Source organism: Podarcis erhardii (genome assembly GCF_964252035.2).
Source record: "Podarcis erhardii genome assembly, chromosome: 1".
NCBI lineage: Eukaryota > Metazoa > Chordata > Lepidosauria > Squamata > Lacertidae > Podarcis > Podarcis erhardii.
This window is the reverse complement of record NC_138497.1, coordinates 66,244,809-66,267,425: the sequence shown is the minus strand read 5'-3', so window position 1 is coordinate 66,267,425 and position 22,617 is coordinate 66,244,809. Positions and strand designations below refer to the sequence as shown.

The window sequence follows — 22,617 nt, the reverse complement described above, 5'->3', positions numbered from 1 at the left end:
AAGCAGGAAACACCCATCAGAGCACTCCTGACATATGGTTGTCAAGCCTCTGCTTAAAGACCTCCAAAGAAGGAGACTCCACCACACTCCTTGGCAGCAAATTCCACTGTCGAACAGCTCTTACTGTCAGGAAGTTCTTCCTAATGTTTAGGTGGAATCTTCTTTCTTGTAGTTTGGAACCATTGCTCCGTGTCAGGATGCCAGGCCTCTGTTTGAAGGGATGCCCGGTCCATGTCCAGTTTAAAGTTAAAGAATGCTAATAAGCGAGCGCAGGGGGCCTGAAACAGCCCATCAACAGTCAGCACTTGGAGAGTAGATTGAGCAGACACACACATCCACATTATCTGTTCATGGGTCACTCTTCTTGTGAGATGTACTGTGTTTCTTTACCTGCCCCAAATCTGAGATCACACACAACTAAAAACAAGCATAACCTAGTAACAATAACCCTTACAAGCCACACACATATACAGACACCTTGACATGCCTTCTCCTTTATTTATCTCTTCTCCGTGTTTGTTATTTTGAGTAAGGAGAAGGAATCTAAATAAGGCTAGGGAGGTCTCCTGTAGGCTTCCAGAGCTCCATCCATGAGTTGAGCAGAAGAGTTCTGTGGGTGTTTTCCCATGTGTAGTCTGAGTCCTACCCATTCTGTTTTTGTTAATGGGTTCTTTAAGCAAAAAGGCAGTAAACCATGCTTTTGCACAAGTAGCTTTTTGATTTCTAAAATGGTTTGATATTCCTTTTCCAAAAAAAGAGAATATTACAAATTAATTACGTATAATGTTGTGTCAAAACCTATTTTCTGTACTTTAATGTAATGGTGTGTTTTTTATGGATCAGAGATAAAATGGGGTTTAGCACTATATAATTAGTACCTAGAGAATAAGAGGCAGTTGTTACCATTTCCTCTTTGTCAATCAGTTTCTACCCACAGTAATGGAATTGCTGACACTTTGAATACCGGAAGTATCAATCCAGGCCCCAAGAGAAATCCCAGTGAAGAATGGAATGCAATAGTAAAGACTTTTTATGATCCCTCTTTTCCCACAGAACACGTAAGTCAATTAAAAATATTGCAGAGCAGACCTTGGTGAGCTAACTCCAGAGATATGTGTAGAACTGTATGCATCTGGATGCTTTAAGACCTTCTTGATCTCCAAAATAATATAAAGAGGGCAAATGTGGCAACATTTTTCACAATTAAAGTTGATGGAAAACAGCAGGAAAAAGTCACAGCATATAAATCAACTGGATCTTAGCCAGTCTGCTTGAATTGAAGACTATGTCTTAACAATAACTTACCAAGCAAAAATTCAAGCATATTATATTACTTTTGTTTACTTTTCAGCCATTGTTTCAGATACCGAGAATCTGCAAGGCAGTACAATGTACTTCATAACATTTGCTTTAAAACTGTATTTGTTTGGAACACATGCATTCAATATTTTATTTTTGTAGTTTCCTGTCACCCAATCTAAATCTGTTCTTAGACATGAAAGTATACCTAACATTTTATTTAGTTCCTCAATCTCAGGGGTAAGCAAACTTTTTCAGTTCACTGTCCCTCAGACCTTGTGGGGGGCTGGACTATATTTTGGAAAAAACAACAACAAAAAACAACTAATTCCTATGCCCCACAAATAACCCAGAGATGCATTTTAAATAAAAGGACATATTCTACTCATGTAAAAACACACTGATTCCCGGACCATCTGCGGGCTGGATTTAGGTGACTGGGCCAGATCCGCCCCCCAGGCTTTAGTTTGCCTACCCATGCTCAATCTCTTATATACTAACAATACTAAACACAACATGTTCAAATCAGTACTTGACATTTAACAGAATGGATCTTCACTTTTAGAAACTACAAAGTATTTACTATTTTAAACCCCAGACTACACTGAAAGAAAACAAAAACAAATGTACATATAGGTTGATCCTGCAAGTTAATCAGTTGTGTACGTGACCAGTCCATCAACTACATCATGAAATAAAGTAAGTCATGTTAGAGCACTGTACCATATGTGGCACAAATCTAATGAGACAAAAAAAAAGGCAATTTGGCAAAAATACGGTATGCATGAGGAGTGCTCTAGCCTATAAAAACAGGCTTTTTGTAGTGCTGTCTGGGGCTTATTGAGAAGAACTCTTTTTTTCCTGCCCTCCTGAGGTCAATCTTTGGTTACGGTAGGTTCTCAAGCCATCAAATTGACTCATTCTTCCTTTTTTCATAAGACACCTGGAACATTCAGTATCTCAACAATAGGCTTAACTACTAGACTATTCCCAGTTCCTTTAGACTCAGCCCATCCCTGGGGCAAGTTGTAAGCCCTCCTCAAACTGAGTTTGTGGCTCTGAAATTCTTCTACTTGGAAAAAAATCTGAGTGGGAGAAGAACACCTGATTCCTCCCCCCACCCTGCTTGTTCCTATTCCCTAAAGCCATCCTAGCTACCTTACTAGTCTTACATTGTTAGTAATCACGACTGATAGTGGTGGCAGGGGCAGAACATGGGAGGCCATGACCCCAGATGCAGAATTTTGGGGAGTGTGAACCAGGCACCCCCCCCCCCACATGTGAGCGCCTGTCAACAGTGGGGACTGGATGAGCATGGAGGGCTCCCTCCATGAATTCACCCAGCCCCTCCAGCGGGGGTGGGGCAGGGTGTGAAAGGTGCTCTTCACCCTCCATGCATCGCCCCCCCCCCAGTAATATTTGAATAATTTTAAATTAGAAATTGGCAGGAAGTTTATAGAATCTTCTTTTACAAAACAATCTTCATGTACATGTGGGAAAGGATAGGAATTGTGCTTCCTTTTAAAGTGCAATCAATGCCCATTTGTAAATCATATCTGCAATCTGATAGTGAGGGAAGTTTCCCAGCGCTTACTTGTCGTTTTGGCACCAAAAAACGTTCTGTAGTTCCAAGCTTTTAAGATACAATTTTAATCTTCTTTGCCTGCTTTTGTAATATGATGGCATTTTATTTTGTGTTTACATTTCAAAAAAAAAATTGATTCTTTAAAAATGCACTGGGAATATGATTGAAGGGCAGTACAAAAATACCCACAGATGCCAATTCGTTATATCTCCAATATGTAAACAGCAGAAATCAGTGCATAAACACCCAATGTATATGTCATATAATGTCTAGAAGAGTGTCTAGTGGAGTGTTGATCAGCCATGAGAAAACGAAATCTTTAATGTCTTATGTGTGGATTTTAGGTCACAACAGAGTGCCCATTAGGACAACAGAAGACTTCTCAATCACTCTCAGAAGTCAGTGCAGCTATTTTAAAGCAGAGCTTACAGAACACTGAAGAAAAAGACTGGAAATCACAAAATGTCTTCATAAAAACACGAATTGACAATATTGAAAGGTTTCTGCATTTAAAAAGTTTTGGCCACCCAAGAAAGAGAAAGCATGAGGAAAATACAGAAAAAACATTAACAGCAGATAAAGCAGAAGCATAATGTAATTGTTTTGATAAAGTGTTTGACTGGTGACATATATGAGCAAATGTCATGTATTAAGAAAACTGCTTTCATTTCTGCAGGTTTGTCTAAAAAAAGAATACTTTAGAATAGCTATTTCATTTGAAAGTTACCAATTAAAGGTCAGAAAATACCACATTTATAAAAATCATATGACTATCCTACTTCTTTATGCCAGAATATAAGATCTTATGATTATAAAACAGAATAGGGGAACAGGATTCATTCTGGTTTAAAGTTTATTGCTTTATCAGCCTGTAGTTAAAGTTATTTTATGTATTTCAGCCAATTAGATATTTTCAATAAAAAGTTCACAAAATTAAGTTGAATGGTTTAATATAGCTGAGTTTCCATCCAATACAAACTAAATATTACATCAAATAATCAGGTATCCGACAAGCTAAGGAGACTGTTTTTCACTTGATTCAAATTTAGTTTCCAGAAGTTAAGTGTATCATACAGCTGTTGCCACTGTTGTTTTCCAAAGGTTCGATGTGTGCTGTGACTAAAACAAATGTAAAAGGAATTGCATCAAAGTTCTGCTTTCAAAAAAAGCACCATATTTTCGGTACATATGTATTCAGAAAAAAGTAGAACATGAGATAAGATGTGAAAACAAAACTGTTTTACCCTCTATAACAAGGCTTTATAGACCAGCTAGTCTTGTATCCTGCAGCCTTCGTCAGTACTTAAAAACCTCAGACAAATCTCATTAGTATTCTTACCACTGTTTGGCCATTAAATGAAATGTGCTGGAAAATAGGACTCTTTCATTAAATAAGCTAATCACATTCAGTCTGTGCTTTAATAAAATTATGATAAATAGCAACTATTTAACTACAGGCAACTGATAGGAATATCTTGCGTCTAGTAAAAATATTAAACAGATGTTTAAGTGCTATAATTAGCACTGCACTAAGTTGCTTCACAAAAAGATTTAAGACTCACCTGACCACTACTTTTCTCTGTGTTTGATCAATTTTGCAATGCACCATCTTTGTCTTTACAGCTGCAAAGAATAAATAAATTATGATGAATTTCTTTTAACATGTGTTGAAACCCTGACTGATAAGAGCTTCAGTAACCCCCTGGAACTGAAGTGAATGCAGGGATGTCCTTTCAACGGGTGTTCAATTTTTGTCATTATACCATGGCATGCAGAAAAAAGTGTTACAGGGAAGTATTTCACAAAGCCTTGCATAGTGCTTTATATGTAAGAGAGTACAATGTGCACTTTCTACAAGGAGGTTCTCACTGGAAATCACATGCAATTTAACAAAGAGCATCAATTAAAAGGTGGATTTCTAATATATCACAAAACAGTACAAGAAACACTGCATAGCCAACTATTGCATTCAAATTGTGGTTACAACAATAAAGCAATCCTGTTTGCTATCCGCGCCAGGGTGGAATATGCTCCCCTTCCCCTTGTCAGCTCCATGCTGGCATACCTGAAGAACCCAAAAATTGGGTCTGGATAATCTACAAGGGACCCTACCCCAAAATGACCCAATTCAGGACTTTACATTAGCTACTGATTATATTACACTAGCTACGGATTATAGCATGGGCACCGTTTCCACACCAGTGATGATGCACTTTACCAAAAGAAGCAAAAAGGTGACTGTGACATCCTAACTGTCTGCTTCAAATCATTAACTGTTGTACAGGTTTTCAGTACCAGTAAAGTTCTTATCAGCCTGCATATAGTATGATCATATAACCTTTCTTACCATCAATAACAAATGCTTCAACATCATCAGCTCCAACCTGAAGTTCCTGCTGCATAGTGTCAAATGAGATTTCCTTGTTTTCCACAGCCATTCCCATAAAGGTGAGCAGTCGCATTTTTGCCATGTTCTGTTCATGCAATAAACCTGCATTAGAGATCACACTACAGTGTAAGTTTTTGCTAGGAAATTGTTGATCCACGTCAGGCAGCTAGATACTTTTTGGGAGAACTGCATTGCAAAATTCACAGTATAAAAACTGAAGGATTACAGTATTATGTTTCGATCTTTAATTTATTCCAAGAGGTGTGGATAAGGTCAGTTTGCATTAAGAACGGAGTACAGGAGGTGAAGATAGAGAATGCATTTGTTTCTTCTTGCAGAATAGTAGGCCTGTTTGTTTAGGATTGCGGGTCATCCTCCATTGTCATCTGGTGCTGGCTTCCGTTCTGTGCTCAGCAGTGGCAGAGTGCTAGATATGAAGTAATATTTGGAAAACCAAAATGCTTCCAAGAAATCTTAACCACTGTATGAAAAACAGTTGGTGCTTCTGTGACTGGCTGCTTTTATGCAACCACATTTTTTCTTTGCACACTCATCTAACAGATGTTGCACCAATGTCAGGAGAGAGTTAGTAGGTGTGATCCTACCACCCCTTTCATCTATGCAGCATGGAAGAGATACTAAGCACCTAACATACTACTTGCACCCCCCCTACACACCTCAGTTAACAATCCCCTTCTATAGTACAAGTGAGACATACTGAGGCAACTGTGACCTGCCATCCCCACCGCAAGAGGTTCACTTTCCAAGTGTCAACTCTTACGGACCGCAAGAGGTTCACTTTCCAAGTGTCAACTCTTACGGTCCTTAATTCTTAGGGTAGTTACAGAGCTGATTTCAAAATACGTTGTAAGTTTATGGAAGATACACATTCAGTTTCTTGTTGATATTACTCATTCCATATTATGACCAATTTGTATTTTATGCATTCATTTACATGGGAGGAACAGGATAAAATATGTCATCTTGTTGAATTCTACAAATGCTATTGATTGTGAAGTTCTTGGGATACAAAAGTGTGATGTTACAGCAGTTCTCCCCATCTCCTGAGGCGGATGGGATTCTAGTCCTAAAACAACTGGAGGGCACCAGGTTGGGAAAGGCTATAATACAATATGCAGCAATATGTGAACAGCAAACAAAAAATAAGTTGGTGTAAATTTACTTTGTTATTTGTTTTTACAAAATAGTTGAATAACGTTTCTGTAAAATACTCTCTTTAAAGTTTCAGACATTGGAAAAGAAGTATGGATGAGATAACCTGAACACTCAACAAATATTTATGTTTGGAATTAATAACACTGTTAGACTAATAGAAGCGCAGGGAAGCACATTACTACCAGACATAATGTTGTGTTAATTAGCAGTAATTATGATGAAGGCTATTTATCTGGCACCAATTCAACAAAAATGTGATCAGCATAACTCAAGCGAATATGGAGCTTCAGAAACTATAGCTAACTGGTTTTAATGGAAATCTACAAGCACAAAAAATCAATTAGTGCTCATAAACTCTAATTAACAAATGCAAATGAGATGTTAATTACCCTGCTAAAGTAAAAAGGTTGCCCATACTACCAGATTTAAATGTGAACATGTTAGGGCGATTCACAGTTGACACATGATAATACAACTGTTGGCCTAACTTGTCAGCATTAATAAAACAACACATTGTAACAAACTGATGCCACCTGTGAGAGCTTTTGCTGAATAGATGATTTAGATTGGCAAGCCCTGTTATTAATTTTGAAGAAAAATAAAACCAGCAGGGAGATAAAATAAGGGAAAACATTAATTTGTAAAAAATAGAAAATATTACAGTATAAAAAGCATACTAGCGATTTAGAGGATTACTTCCAATACCGTAAAAGTAAAAACAAACAAACAAACAACAACAAACAACAATCTCAGCTGGCTTAATTGGTTGGCCCAAAAAGAATTGGATGTGTTCTGTGCTATTCTCCATATCTGAATGCATTTCAAATACATAATAAATACATTATTTTTACACACAGACAATGGATGACAAAGTCATACTCAAGAGTAGATCCACTGAAATCAAAGAACCTAAGTTACTTAAATCCATTTATTTCAATGGGTTTACTAGAAGTATAACTAATGGTAGATTAATTGGTTCAATCCATTGCACAAAAATCTGTTATACTAAGCTGCCTTTGAATGCACTTGATTGGCACAATCTAATCTATGGTAACATCCCAGGAGAGGCTCCATTACTCAGATTTTTTAAAAATTACCTGATATTTAATGAGCACTATAGTCATGTGCATGCTTTTGTAACATTCAAGCTATATCAGCTACCATAAGGTGAAAAGCTTTCTTTGTTTTCACTAAGAAAAATAATATATTTTTCTTTCTAAAATTTCTATCTTAAATTGAGGAATGTTCACCTTTGTTTTTAGGATTCTACCTAGTTCTAAAAAGATCTGTATGTTTTTAAAGCCTATTACCCTTTTCTTTTCAAATAAAATTAACTTCCATTCTAGTCACTATTTTTTTAAACCCCAATTTTATGGAAACATTTATTCATTACCAGTATATCTAAACCTTAATGCCATAATATAAAAGCTTGCATCATTGAACAATTTTTGCATTGTCACTGACCCTTGTCCTAAAATGCTGCAATACAGAAAAAGTAATTTTCATGCATGCAATAGCTTATGAACCAGTGCTCCTTTGAAACAGTCAATTACACATCAATGGGGGAGTGCCAAAGTGTTAATTACTACTCCTTTCTTTCCACAGTGTGTAAATAAAGAGGCTGCTGACATTAACATTCCATCACAAAGCTTCATCCTATGAAACATATTAACTGGGACAGAATGTGGTTTGCAAGGTTTAATGCATCTGCAAAAAGATTAAGCTTGCATAAGAACACTTGCAAGTACTCAATCTGATTGTACTTCAACCTTGTTAGAGGGAGATTTGGTTGATGCACATCATGATCCTACAACAAGGGGGTTTGGTTGTTCCTCAAACAGCACCTCGTCCATGCAGTAGCCTGCAGGTTTCTCTGCTGCACATCCGTTGCCAGTTTTGTGGAAATGGGGCTGCCCCCCCCCCCAATGCTTGGTAGGTCATTTATGCAGCACTCTTGCACTATGTCGGGTTTCCCCCTCAACACTCATGCAGCACTGTTGCTAACTGCTGCTTGCTCAGTGCACAGGTGGAGTATGTGACCAACTGAAGAAAAGCAAGAAGACAAGGAGGCTACCTTCACTCAAACAACAGGGCTCTTGGTCATTTAGACAATAAACACTGGGAAATCTACTTTCTCTACCTCTCATCTATGAATAACATAGTGGATATAACTTGGGAGTGCTGTCAGAATTCTCAAACTGGCTATTTTCAGTTTCGAAATGCAGATTCAATAATAATACAGTGGTACCTCTGGTTGCGAATGAGATCCATTCCGGAGCCCCGTTCGTAACATGAGCAGAACGCAACCCGCGTCTGCGCGGGTCGCCGCTTCTGCGCATGACGTCATTTTGTGAGCGGTGAAACCCGGAAGTAACCCTTCCCGGTACTTTTGAGTCACCATGGGACGCAACCTGAAAACGCGCAACCCAAAGCAAACATAACAAGAGGTATGACTGTACCTACTCCCACAGGATTTACTGTTCCTGTGTCTTTCCAAGTGGATGCTTGAAAACCACAGTTCAAACACAAAAGAAAAGCATTCAATTCAGAATGAACAGTCGCTAAACTAAACAATTGTATTCTGATACAGTTTTTGATATTATGTAACTACAATCACACACAACTGGAAAGAAAGCCCTATTGTGGTAGAACATAAGCACCCTGGGAACAACTCTCTCGGGGTTGCCTGCAGATCAGTAAAACGCCCGAGAGCCTTGGAGTGTGGGATCCATTCCAACTGGTGAAGGCATGAGTGGACAAAATCTCAAACAGCACTGGAGAACCCAAGGATAAACTTTAAATGCTGAGGCCAGGGGTGGCAAACCACAAGTTCAGGAGCCTGATCTGATCCCTGCTCCATGCAGGCAATTTTCCTGGCTCCTTCAGACCCCATACATTTTGGAGCTAGCAGGGGCTGGGGGAACAGGACTGGAGTGGGTGAAGCCTCTTGCCCCGATGGGGATGCAAACTGCCCCCTCCCTGGTCATGAGATCAACCATTTGGTAAGCGGATAGCGCATAGCTGTCAACCTTCCCCTTTTTTGCGGGAAATTCCCTTATTCCAGTGCCGTTTCCCACTGCTATCTGGGATTGTTAGATATCCCGTAGACTGTCCCCGGGACAGGTGAGGCTGCTGATCCCTTATTTTCAAATCTGAAAGTTGACAGCTATGGGATAGCAGTCATTACTCCCCTCCTCAGCTGATCTGTATGCTGCCTTTACATGGTTGGTAAAGGGTAACTGCCCACAAGGCAAAAAAGGGTACTCATCCTGGAACTAGACACAGTCAGCAGAGCAAGTGGCCAGTCACAGCACCTCCTTCTGAGTAGCTGAGCTACATTTATATCACAGTCATATGTGTTGGGTACACCAAATGTGCATTAGAAAAGAAAGAAAAAAAACTTACCAAGAGAATCAATGAAGTCCTTGTTGTTCTGATAAAACCGGACATAGGATGCTAACTTGGCACTAACAAAAATTGTCAAAAGCTACAAAGAAAGAAATTGTCAATTATGAGAACAGGACTAGATATGAACATGCCTAATTTAGCAGACATCTCCCGAACATTTCATTTAGAGAACAGAACAGAAAATACCGGTTGAATTCAAGTTGCCATGGTGTACAGCAGGGGTAGGACACTTGGGGCCCTCCAGATGTTGTTGGACTCCAATTCTCATCAACTCCATTGGAATGCCCAATACTCAAGGATGACAGAAGATCAAGTCCAACTGCATCTGAAGGGCCACAGATTGCCCGTCACGGGTTTAGGAACGATTGTAAAGGCAAACTGAACTCACACACTTCCCACTCCCCATCTTTCTCCTCCTCTGCAAAGATCAGAATGCGAGTGAATGCTTCTACTTTTCCTTTTGACTAAACCAGTTTCCTGCTATGTACAAATTATTATAAACCATTTTTTTTTGGGGGGGGGATACTTTCCAAAAAGCAGAGCATAATTAACAGCCCAGTTTATTTTAAGTCTAGTTAGCTAAAACCAATTAGGATCAAATCTTGGTTTGATTTCTTTTAAATACCGTATTTTTCGCTCTATAAGACACACCAGACCACAAGACGCACCTAGTTTTTGGAGGAGGAAAACAAGAAAAAAAAATATTCTGAATTTCAGAGGCCAGAACAGCAAGAGGGATCGCTGCACAGTGAAAGCAGCAATCCCTCTTGCTGTTCTGGCTTCTGGGATAGCTGCACAGTCTGCATTTGCTCCATAAGACGCACACACATTTTCCCTTACTTTTTAGGAGGGAAAAAGTGAGTCTTATAGAGCAAAAACTTAAGATGGTCATGAGCCACTTGTCCTCAACATCTTATTCAAAAATATGTTTCTGTTGCATGAGACTGTTGGATGCTGGGGTAACAGGTGAAGTAAAAGTTAAACTGGTGTCAGACTGAAAGCATTTAATGTATTGGTGATTGGGCATTGTGTTCACCCCATCCCCTGTACCAAAAGGAAGTTGCAGCAAAATAGTCCACCAGTCAGAGGTGAAGCTAATTAGCCCCCTTCCAAGCTCCTCCCAGGCAAAACCTTTCACTCTCTTTTTCACGCTCCACTGATGCATGCAGACTGGTTGCACTTTTAAACATTCAAAAACAAAATTAAAAATATGCATATGAAGACATACCCAGGTTAGAGAAAGAACTCAATATTTGATGTCAACTATGTCACCCCCCCAAGATACACTGTTGCAAGTCTCACTTTTCTATTTACTAATACAAATTCACATTTTCTGTGCTTATGCTTCTGTAGCCAAAACCGTGGGACTAATGCTGAAGAAAGAAGTACCAGTAAACTTGTGGTATCCCTGAGTTATGTAAAAATACAACAAAAATATGTACGGGGCGGTATTACAAAGGTGAAAATCCCCAAACACATTAAGACACTGAACCGGGGAGGGGGACCCTATCAATTGGGTGGGAAGAAGGAAATGCCTAAGTGCTACTGGTGAAATTAAAGAATTTAATACAATTGGGATTGAGCACAAGTGGGTTCACTGCTACACCCTCCAAAAATAACCCAGCCCAATGAGGTCTGAGCAGGGTTGAAGAAGAAATGTGAGGTGAAGAAGATACAGGAAATGGTCATCCAGAATCCGGAAGCACTCCAGATTACAACATTTTGTTGTAGAGGCCTACTTCGCTCAACTCTGATTAATTTAAATAAGATGGCTTCAGTAACTACGTTTGAAGTTGGTCTGTCTGAAACAAACTGTAGTTAATGTTGACCACAATTTGTTGATCTGAGCATGGCAAGCTGTGTTCAAACAAAAGGAAAATCAAAATATTCTAAGCTACTCCTTCCAGCAGCTAGGGGTGAGGGGAGGATAACTAGTTAGCTCAAGGCTTATTTCTGAATGGTTCACATCACACTAAACTATGTGTCTGCATGACATTGAAACCTAGACACTATAAACAACACAATGCAAAATAACTTATGTGTGATTAAATCCCACTAAAATGGTCAAGCAATTTTATCTCACATGCAGCATGCCAAGTGTTTAATATTTAAGTTTAGAAATTAACACTTACATCATGAATAAGTTCTCCTTCCAAAAATTTGACCGGTTTTAAGGTGAGAAGGTGATCAAAGAGAAAGGTATTAGGATCCTTTAATGCACGGACAATACACCTATTTAGGAAAGTAAAGTGTAAGGAAGAAAAAATGCATTTCTGGTTAATTTAATAGCTTTTTAAAAACCATTCTGCAAAAACAACCCCCAAATCAAAGTATATTCCAAAAACACTTGAATAGTATTTACAAATACAACATAAATACATATAAACACATTGGGTTAAGAGATAACAAACAAAGGCAGCATAAACACTAATCAAAGTTGAGTGTTCTCTTTAAGAAGCCTGGGGGGGGGGGGATTTGCCTAACACTGAAAATGTTATGGGATGTAAGTGGAAAGAAGATCCACTAAGATCCAGACAGAAGTCAAAGAATTGCCGTTTCATACACACAGATTCTGCGTCCTGTGCCAAAGTTGTAAAGGAATTGGGCAGGAAAGGCACTTAACTGTCTTAGACATGTAGTTCAACTGAACTTTTCTTCTACTCTAGACAAGAAGGCTATTTTTATACCAACAGGTCTTGGCCACTGCTAAAATACAAACAAACAAACAAACAAACAAACAAACAAACAAACAAACAAACACCACTTCGTAAAAGTAAGAGGGTGACATTTAGACATTCTAATGTGGGAGATATTTTGTACAGTCTTATCTTGGCTCTCGAACACCTTGCAACTCGAATGTTTTGGCTCCTGAACGCCGCAAACCCAGAAGAGAGTGTTCTAGTTTGCGAATGTTTTTTGGGAGCCAAACACCCGACGCAGTTTCCAATTGAGCTGCGCCCTGGTTGTCAAATGTTTTTAGAAGTCGAAAAGACTTCCGGAAAGGATTCCATTTGACAACCAAGGTACGACTGTATTCAGTTAAGAGTCCCTGCACATCCCACACATTACCGGTTGTGCTCTCACCATCAGCAAAACGTTTTAGCAAAACCCCTTGCCATTCATCTACAAATCTGAAGTGGCAAGCAAAGTATTTGGAGAGTGGGGAGAGGAATAAGAATTTAGCGTGTTTGGGGCTGCATTTCTTGTTACTGAAACTTTCACTGACCATTAACACATGAAACAATCCTAAATGTAGTTTGTAATGTTTACATTACCTGTGAGCATCAACTCTGGCTTGAGAAGCATTGTCCTCTGTGTAACTTCCCAGCAGCTCGACCATTACTTTTGCTGCATTATCACTGTGGGCAAGAAACAGTACTTCCTTTTAAAATCATTTCAAAATGTACAAACTTAGCATAAGGGGAGAACTGATGGATCAGAAAAAAGACCTAACTAAACCAGCATCCTGTGCTCACAACCAGATGCACATGGGAAGGAACCGAGTGTGACAGCTCTCTGCCACTCACACTTCAACAACAGGCATTCAAAGGTATATATAATCTCTGGTTCTCAAGTAGTTCATAGCTTATGAACTTGCCTCAACCCCTGTCCAAGTCAGCAATTATAACAGGCGACAACTGTTTTGCGTGGGGGGTTTGCTTTCCTGAACTCCACACATGTCAGCAGAGCATGTGCTAGCCCACTCCGCCCCCAACCCACCCCCTTTTACAGCCACTTCTGGGGTCGGTGTGATGGTTGCGCATCAGTTGGATGCGTCTAAGTAAGATGGTTGTTGCTTGTTCTACATGCAGTAGTTAAAGGTAAAGGGACCCCTGACCATTAGGTCCAGTCGTGACCGACTCTGGGGTTGCAGCGCTCATCTTGCTTTATTGGCCGAGGGAGCTTCCAGGTCATGTGGCCAGCATGACTAAGCCGCTTCTGGCGAACCAGAGCAGTGCACAGAAATGCTGTTTACCTTCCTGCCGGAGCGGTACCTATTTATCTACTTGCACTTTGACGTGCTTTCGAACTGCTAGGTTGGCAAGAGCAGGGACCGAGCAACGGGAGCTCACCCCGTCACGGGGATTCAAATCACTGACCTTCTGATTGGCAAGTCCTAGGCTCTCTGGTTTAACCCACAGCGCCACCTGCATCCCGTACATGCAGTAGTTATGTTAGAGCAATTTCCATTGCTTAATTATACACTGTGAGTAAGTGCTTCTTATTGTTTCTCCTGAATGTTCCAACATTCAGATTCATTGGATGACCCCAAAATTCTAACTGTATGAGAAAGGGAGTATCAAAGGAGATGGTCAGATAGTTAAAAGCACCGTGAAGCTATGATTCAAATGAAAAGTGCACTTGAAAGGATGTAGGAGTTTTGACTGTCAATGGTACCAAAGTGGTAAAACAGCTACATAGTCATTCAGTCTCAGGGGTCTTTTTTTAAAAAAAATAAAAATAGAACTTTATTTTATACTTTTAAACTGATAAATTACCTGCCAGTTACAGAATTTTCTCTCTTAGGTGGAAACATCTTTACACGACTTACTAGAACACATCTGGATACAATCATTAAAAAGCAAAGTAATGCTGAAAATTGTATGAAAATCAAGGAGCAGATATTATCAGGAGTGGGAAGAGCTTCACTCTTCTGTTACTGAAATCTCTATTCTCAATTACTACACTTATAGAGTACAATTTCTTACTTTCACTATCTTGCTCCTGAGAATGAATGTAATTGAAACGACACAATATTGATGAAGGGCAGGCTATAAATCTCTTGGATAAAAGGATAATAAAAGTCAGAGAAAAAATGTTACTTTCAAAATTAGAGCATCTCATATTATGGGAACAGTGCATTTATAAAATTTATAAAATGGTGGGCTTGTTTTGCTTTTAATTGGCTTTTGAAAGAGGACAATAGGTTATAAAAGCACAGCTTTCATACAAAAATTAGCTTTATTTCCAACTATATTGTGCTATTACCACTACTTCAACCTTGAGGGTTTTCTTAAGACTAATCCCAATGTCAAGCGCCATGTTTCTGCATTTAGCACCAGTGATTCTCAAGACCCAAATAGAACAGCTTAGAAAAACAACATAATTTCATATTATCATAATAAAAGACACATCTATTCTTTAATCAAAACAAAGGCATATCTCCATTTTTCTTAAAGCCCCAAAGTCTATTTTCTTTACTAGCACAGTTTTTTAACAGCCCTAGTGAGACCTTTGCTATTTTAAGATTTTGTACTGACAGCTAATCACTATCACCATCAAGTTTGACCTGGAAAAAAGTCTTATCAAGCAGTTCTGTAAAACTTCACTATAAAAAGAACAGAAGTAGGCTGCGGTGAGTTCTTGTACTTTCTTTTCTTTTTTTAGAAAAACCATCCACATTACGTTTCCAGTAAAGACTCCAGAAACATCGGTGTATTAAAAATTACTCCTTTCTCCTCTATGATGGCTCAACAGTTTACAGTCTAGCATTTAATACCAAAATAAAAATATTATTAATCATAAACTGTCATATGCAATCTAAGAATTAATATTTGTACCATTCAAATGAGAACAAGCAGCCTTTTATATTAAACACACAATTGAACACAAGTCATACAAATTTAAAAACAATAATTGAAATGGTAAATATTTCAGTGATCTTCCCCTGCCTCAATGAATTGTGCCAAAATTGTGCCAAAACTTTTTGGCACAGTACGTAGTCTCAGTTACCTCTTTTTGCAATCCACGAGAACATCATAGAGCAGCCGAAGAAGGGTGTGCTTTTTCTCCGTGGTAAGATTCCAATCTGAAATCCATTTTCGAACCTATAAAAGATTTGACACAGAAGGCAATGACTTTTACTACTGAGAGAAGTTATTTCAAGTTCAATTTTTGAAAATGCAAATATTTTAAAACTCAGAAGAATGTGAAATTATGAAACTCTATTCTGTGCCTTGCTCAGGAGCAGCAATCATTAATGGAAATTCCCCATCCATGCTTTACTTTTCCCTTAAGGGAATGGATAGCCTCTGTCTTGGGACGCTGGAGTACAAGGCAGCACTCCAGACAGGCTTGCATAAAGCAAAACAACAACGTTTGTTATTTTTACAATCACAATTTGGGATTCCCTTAATCAAGAAGGGGATCTTGATTATGCATCTTATTACGTAATTCTTATGATGTATTTTGGTTTGTTGCAAATCTTATTAATTTTTTAAGGGATTCTTTGCTAATATGCAAATACTATTCAACTGCTTACCTGCTCCAGTTCAGTTGGAATGTACCGTATAGCTCCACAGCTGGAGGCTACTTTAAGGAGGCTGCAGTAGACTGTATACCTTGAAGGGGTATTCTTCTCCATGCCATGGAAGAGATTACTCAGTCTAAGGAATAATGACAAGTCAATTAATTTCCAACATTTGTAACGTATTAATGGACACACACTGCACATCTAACATACACAGAAATAAATACAAGCATTAAACATGTTTAAAGTCATCACTTCTGCCACTATTAAGTTCAACCAAGTTTCACTCAGGCTTTTAACAGTCTCATTGTGTGAGCCAAAATGGACTTCTGTATATATATGCCAGTGTTTCTCAAACTTGGTTGTTGGACTGCAAATCCCATCATTCCTAGCTAGCAGGACCAGAGGTTAGGGATGATGGGAGTTTGAGAAACACTGGTATATGCAATGGAGCCCTGCTGAATTCCTCCTGATTTTGCTGTCCTGTGGCAGCCCTATTCCCACCCCCACCCGTATGCTACAACACAAATTATACATCACTGCTCAGAAGCTGACGGGGCAGTAGAGGGAAAAGTCAGGAAAGCCCCACTGAGCAACTGGAACCCTGCTTGATTTTCTATGTAATTCATTGAGATATTTTATTATTCACGTTTAACTAATACATGCAGAAATATAAAAGTTGCATTATCAGATTCTAAATCATTGCCAATATTTGCCTTCAGCAAGGACATTTGCCTGATCACCAGCAAACAACAGCGGTTTTTAACAGGCAAGTTAGAATTCCCTTGGGCTGGATAATGACAACAGGTCAGGCATGCTTAATTATCCATAGGATTTCTGAAGCTGTGTGCATTTTTGCAAAGGATCACAATAAATTGTGTCTTATGTTTGCCTAAGCAGCAGAAGAAAAAGGTTTTGCCTTAAGTAGGCAAAGGGGTTGTGTTCACTGCTGCATTGAGCAATGATAGCAGGAAGAGCTGTAGAGCAGTTAGTAGGAGTAAGAATCTCAAAGAGTAATTTTGTTGTACTCAAACAGGGCTGGGATGACAATATGACATAGAGAGGTCAGCATGGATGGAAGAGTCCTCAAGCTTGAGAGTATGTTGCTAACATCTAGGAAACATGAGGAGTTGGGCTGAGGGGAAGCTGTTCTGCTTAACCAAAGCATTGGAAGGAGAGGGATTTAAAACGAGACATATCCATTGTAGCATATATCCACATTTGCCTAACATTCCCTTTTAAAATGTGCCATACCTGTATTTAGCAGCACGTGGTGCAAAAAAACTGGTGGCTTTCAGAGCTCCTATTTAAGTGTTGCTTTTAATAAATTTGCTTAATCTGCTATGTAAATAAAATACTGAATAAAATCTATGTGTCTAACAAGTGTTTAATTGCTTAGGTCCCACCTCTCTCCTCTTTTTCAGCAGTACAAAATTATTCTTACGCATGCTTACTCAGAGGTGAGCTGCACAAATTCAGTAAGACTTTCTTCCATTCCAAGTTAATGCACATGGGACTGCAGCCAAAATCTCTTTAACAGTATGTATGTTTTGTACCAGTGTACAATCTGCAGTGCATCTGCAACCGGATAAACTTGTACTTTTTCTTGTTTAAGACTGCAAAGCGTGATGGCAAGTGGTTGCCCTGAATGATAGAGGCACCCTATTTCTTTGAATCCCACACTGTTCCCAGACCACTGCTTCTAGTGCATCTAACTTAAAGCATTATTGTGGTGAGATCAGATTTAACTGTCCAGGGGTCCTTTACCTTTACCTTACAACTGATTGGAAGACACTAATGATTGGCTATCAAGCCCAGACATAATTTATTGACCCACTCAAAGATACTCTTAATACATTCTGCCAAAAATCCTGCTTCTCATGGAATAAAAAATAATTGTGGTACAAGACGTATTTATTCCATTCAATCACCTAAGTCACTTACAGCTGCAGTCTGAGTGATGGTCGTTCACCTTCCCGAAATTTGACCAATTTCTCACACAGGCTTTCAATCAAAGCTTCTTGTTTGTCAGGTTCCAGAATAAGAAGCAGAGATACTACACTGTTCATCACACTTTCAACATCTATATTGAAAAACAAAAATATATTTCTGTAATGAAAAATGTGACACTGAATTGTTCTTTGGTAAGACTGTCTCAGCTTTACATTATTAATACAACACACAGAAAACTCTTTCTAGACTAATGGACCAATTTTTTTTTTTTTTGCAAACACCAACAGTGACTGTGGCATGTTTACTTGACTTCCAATTTATTTACTGATTGAATTTTTATATTCTATATTCATGCAAGCATCACAGGGCAGCTTACAGTATAAAGACACAAAAATACATATAACAAAAACCGAAACACACACTCCCAGTTTAAAAGGCCTTTTGTTTTTGTCTGAAGGGTGTTGAAATGAAGTATAAAAAATTACAATGGCTACTTTGATAACTGGCACGAGACAAAAATCTGTTACACCCCTGTCCTCTGCACAGTTGTGCAAATCAGGACACCATTGCTAATTATACATTGTATGATTAATTAATTAATTAATTAATTATACATTGTGTGAAGAAGCACTTGGTTTTTTCTGAAACTGGCCGCTAAACAAATTCAGTGGGAAATGTCAGGTTCTACCCAATTACTCCACACTATTTATAACAGTATGTTTATCATGTTCCACTTCAGTGTTCTTATTTTTCTAAATAAAAGCCTCACTCTAGCCTTTGACTTAGATTTATCATCAGGTAACTGACAGGTAGGCAGCTGTGACCACTTGTAAAACTTGGCCCCTTGTATACAATTATGCCCTAAAGGAGAACATCTCACTTTTCTAGAAGGTAGATAATTTAAAAGAAACTAGATCACAACCCTAGGTCAGATGCTTATCAATAGCTTCCTAAATTATGCAAAAACCAACCTTTATCATCATCCCTCAGGCACACATCACATGCTTCAATGATCTGAGCCAAGTCAATGTGAAGTCCACCTTCAGAATTTTCTTCTGATATCTCAGCTCCCTTAGATTTCAGGTAAGCCCTTAGTTCTGCAGCCTTTTGAAAGGAAAAAAGCATCTATAAAACTAACATCCTTTAATCATATTCCTCCTAGTAACGTCATAAACATACACTTATGATCATCCTGTTTACTCTTTGTGACTCTACGCCGATGCTGTGTTAAATAGCTTAACTCCAAAGCTCCCACTACTTGATCTCATCCCTCCTAGCCATGTAATAAATATACATTAAAGAATATGTCTCTATTCTTCCTGAACAAGAACCACTGACACATACAAGGCAGGGGGAGTAGTAGTAAAGGAATATGATCAGATCAGCCTCCAAACAAAGCCCTTCATGGGGCTCTCTATATTATATAGCAGGGGTCAGCAAGCTTTATCTTGTCTGGGCCAGATTGGTCCCATGGCGACCGCACTGCGGGCCGGATCGCGCATGTGATTTTTGGCATCTGCGCATGCACAGACGCGATTTCCGGTGCCGTGGAAGCGAGTCCCTGAGCCGTGTGCGAGCGGACAACTCAGTTCAGGGGTGGTTCGTGGGCTGGTCAAACAACCTCCGTGGGTCGCTTCCAGACCATGGGCCTTAGGTTGCTGACCCCTGTTATACACATAGCTGTCAACTTTTCCCTTTTCTTGCGAGGAATCCTATTCGGAATAAGGAAATTTCCCTTTAAAAAAGGGGAAAGTTGACAGCTATGGTTATTCAGCCTGTAACTTCTCATTCGATACATGTTGACAGGCAGAAATATTCATTTCCCATCGTGCTCTTAAGCACAATCCCTCGGCGATTAAGCGCCACTAGAGACAGCGGGGCTGATCCAGCGAGAAAGGCGCCCGGGCAACCAACCTCGCAGGAAGGGCGTTTGCTAGCGAGGCCACGGCGGCGGCGGGGGGGGGGAGGGGCGAGCAGGTGCAGAAAGGATCCGAGTCTAAAGGCCGGACGAGGCCCCAGCTGGGCCTACGGAGCTGCTAGGACGCAAAACTCCGCCAGCCTCGGCTTCCTTCACGGCAGAGGCTGGGAGCACTTCGCTTCTAAGCGGCGCTTCGTAGGGCGCGCGTGGAACCCGTGTATACGTGTGAATGAGGTTGCACGAGTGATTTCCTCCCCTCCTCCGCCCTCCCTAGCGGTGGCCTCCGGCACCTGAGGAGACAACAGCTGCCCTTCTGCATTCCGGGAGGGGCAGCGACGGAGCCACTCCCCATTCTGACCTGGTCTTCCTCGGTTATATCGATAAAAGCCGGGACGCTCATGGCTACAGACGGCCTCTCTCGCTGCCTCGAGCACGCTCCCCGGCCAGAAAGGAAAGCGACTACGCCCAGTCACGCCACTTCCGCTTCCGGGGCACTGCTGACCCCGTCCTGCTCCCGGAACGGCAGTTGCCGAGCGCGCACGCGCACTCCCTTCAGCTGAGGCTGCAGCTAAACTCGCCTTAACTGGAAGCGTGCCCGCCCCCAGGTGCGCATGCGCCGTTCGTGTCCCTCTCCTCGGATTGCAAAAAGGCAGCAGTTGTCCCGTTTGCGATTCTTTGTGAATCGAAGGCTGGATGACGCGTCTTTCGCACCTGCTAACGAGCGCCGTAATCTCGAGTTGTGTGCGTGCAGTCCGTGCAAGATAAGAGCTTTTCGGAACTCAGGGTAGCAGCAGCTATTCAGAACCCTAAAGTTTTCTCTGTGCGTGGTGCAAATGTATTTGGGTTTTTTAAAGAACAGTCACTGCCCTCCCGTGTACATGATAGACCCGATTCTTAAAGCGAAACAGGGAAAAGGCAAATCGAGACGTTCACGGCTCGCTCTTAAATGTTAGCATCGGTGAGGATAAGGTAAAACCCCTTTGCCAGTTCGCTAGGCAGCCCTGGAGTGGAAGAATGCAGGAACCTCCAACACGTCATCAGAGACAACAAGGATGAATGGATCAGGAAGGTTTTTGTGGTGGAATGTGGCTGCTGGAAAAGTTCCTCCCCCAGTTCTTGAGGACTATAAACTGGAGAAGAAACTGAGCACATCAAGGGCTCAAACGGAATCCACCCCCCAACTATCACGTTGGAGATTATGATAACATTTTCATGAGGGCTACGTGTTCATCCGCTGTCTGGCAGGGGCTTCACTCACTCCTCTTTATGATATGAACTGCCTGCATGTACAGATTTAGAACTGATATATATTGTCATTTGTGTGCGCTCTGTTTTCCATGGGTGTTCCAGAATCTCTTCAGTGGATTAGCTGATTAAAGGCTTTTATGAGAAAATGCTTAAAGCCTGTATTCACTTTGCCTTGCCTCCTGTGCCTCCCGTTTTATTATTTACTTCGTATACACTTAGCCGCTTAACTTAACACTTTACAAGATCACTTACAAAAATCTGAAACATTAAAACTTAATGTTAAAAAAAGGAATAAAACCAGAATATGGACTATCTCAATGGGTCCTCCACCCTAGCAGCATGAAGTAGATGAAGCCCTCATCTTACACGGGGATACATTCTGTGGACTGCACTTAAAGCTAAAATCGTGTATAGACAAAACACATTCGGTGCAATGGCGGGTGGGATTGCCAAAGTCTTTTTCCCTGCATACATGCACACTTTCCACTCCCTTTTTAATTTTTACAATTTTTTTGCCAAGCATGTAAAGCTGAATGCGCATATGTTAAATGTGCATAAATTGCAGGCTTATTGTAGCCAAAACCTCACCAGAGAATAAGCTACCAATGATAATGGACCAGAGCTGGCCCAGCCACGAGGCAGGTGAGACTGCTGCTTCAGGTGGGTGCCCCACTGCTTCTGCCATCAGTGGAAAAGCACTGCTGCCATTAGCACTGATTTTGGGTAAGATTTCACCCCAAAATAGTGAGAGATCTTGCAGAGTACAAAAGATCTCACAATTTGGTATCTGGCAGGGGAAGAAACCAATAATAAAATAGAAGTTACTAACAGACTCTAAAGAAAGAGGTGACTTCTCCTTGCCAGACTTGAAGTTATATTATGAGGCGTCCTGCACCTGCTGGTTGCAGGATTGGATTTTATTAAAAAATACAGATTTACTAGATTTGGAAGGTCATGATAATAGGTTTGGGTGGCACGCATATGTATGGTATGATAAAACAAAAACATACCACTTGGTAAGAAAATCAATATACGAGATATGGGACAGATATAAAAACTTACTAGAGAGGAGAAACACCTTGGTGGCTCTCTCCATTAGAAGCAATATTGGTTAAAAAATTAAATATATGAGGGGATTGGGCCACCTATAAAGACCTGTTAATAGAGGCAGAAGACCAATTAAAACTGAGAAAATTTGAAGATATAAGAGAAATGCTAACAGATTGGTTACAGTATTATCAATTAAATGATGTTTTTAAAGTAGATTAAAAAAAGGGTTTTGATACTGTGAGATCGAGGTTTGAAATAGATCTGGTGGAAAACAATGTGAAAGTGTTATAAAAAAATGTACAAATTACTTTTGGAGTGGTATACCAAAGATGAAGAAGTTA

The 22,617-nt window shown here is 40.0% G+C and overlaps 2 protein-coding genes across 20 annotated transcripts in view; one reads left to right on the top strand and one right to left on the bottom strand.

Moving 5' to 3' along the window:
• Positions 1–3,524, top strand: part of CCDC73 (coiled-coil domain containing 73) — a 61,910-nt gene extending 58,386 nt beyond the window's left edge. For all 18 annotated transcript variants that reach the window (XM_081834334.1, XM_081834336.1, XM_081834323.1 and 15 more), the window contains 2 exons: positions 925–1,058; positions 3,229–3,524. In XM_081834334.1, the coding sequence (XP_081690460.1) occupies positions 925–1,058; positions 3,229–3,477 (383 nt within the window). In that variant the 3' untranslated portion in view covers positions 3,478–3,524. The remainder of the gene's footprint in view (positions 1–924; positions 1,059–3,228) is intronic.
• Positions 3,525–3,719: 195 nt separating this feature from the next.
• Positions 3,720–20,749, bottom strand: EIF3M (eukaryotic translation initiation factor 3 subunit M). 2 transcript variants are annotated; one of them, XM_081835813.1, is made up of 11 exons: positions 20,269–20,749; positions 19,032–19,164; positions 18,052–18,190; positions 16,120–16,243; positions 15,591–15,685; positions 13,133–13,216; positions 11,990–12,089; positions 9,855–9,936; positions 5,232–5,375; positions 4,447–4,507; positions 3,720–4,003 (listed from the first exon to the last, which is right to left on the bottom strand). In XM_081835813.1, exons 3-11 carry the CDS (start codon positions 18,174–18,176, stop codon positions 3,883–3,885), a joined length of 936 nt encoding a protein of 311 aa, XP_081691939.1. In that variant the 5' UTR covers positions 18,177–18,190; positions 19,032–19,164; positions 20,269–20,749; the 3' UTR covers positions 3,720–3,882. The 2 variants fall into 2 exon arrangements, with proteins under 2 accessions (XP_081691939.1, XP_081691938.1); XM_081835812.1 differs by having other exon boundaries at positions 20,337–20,495.
• Between the last annotated feature and the right edge of the window lie 1,868 nt (positions 20,750–22,617).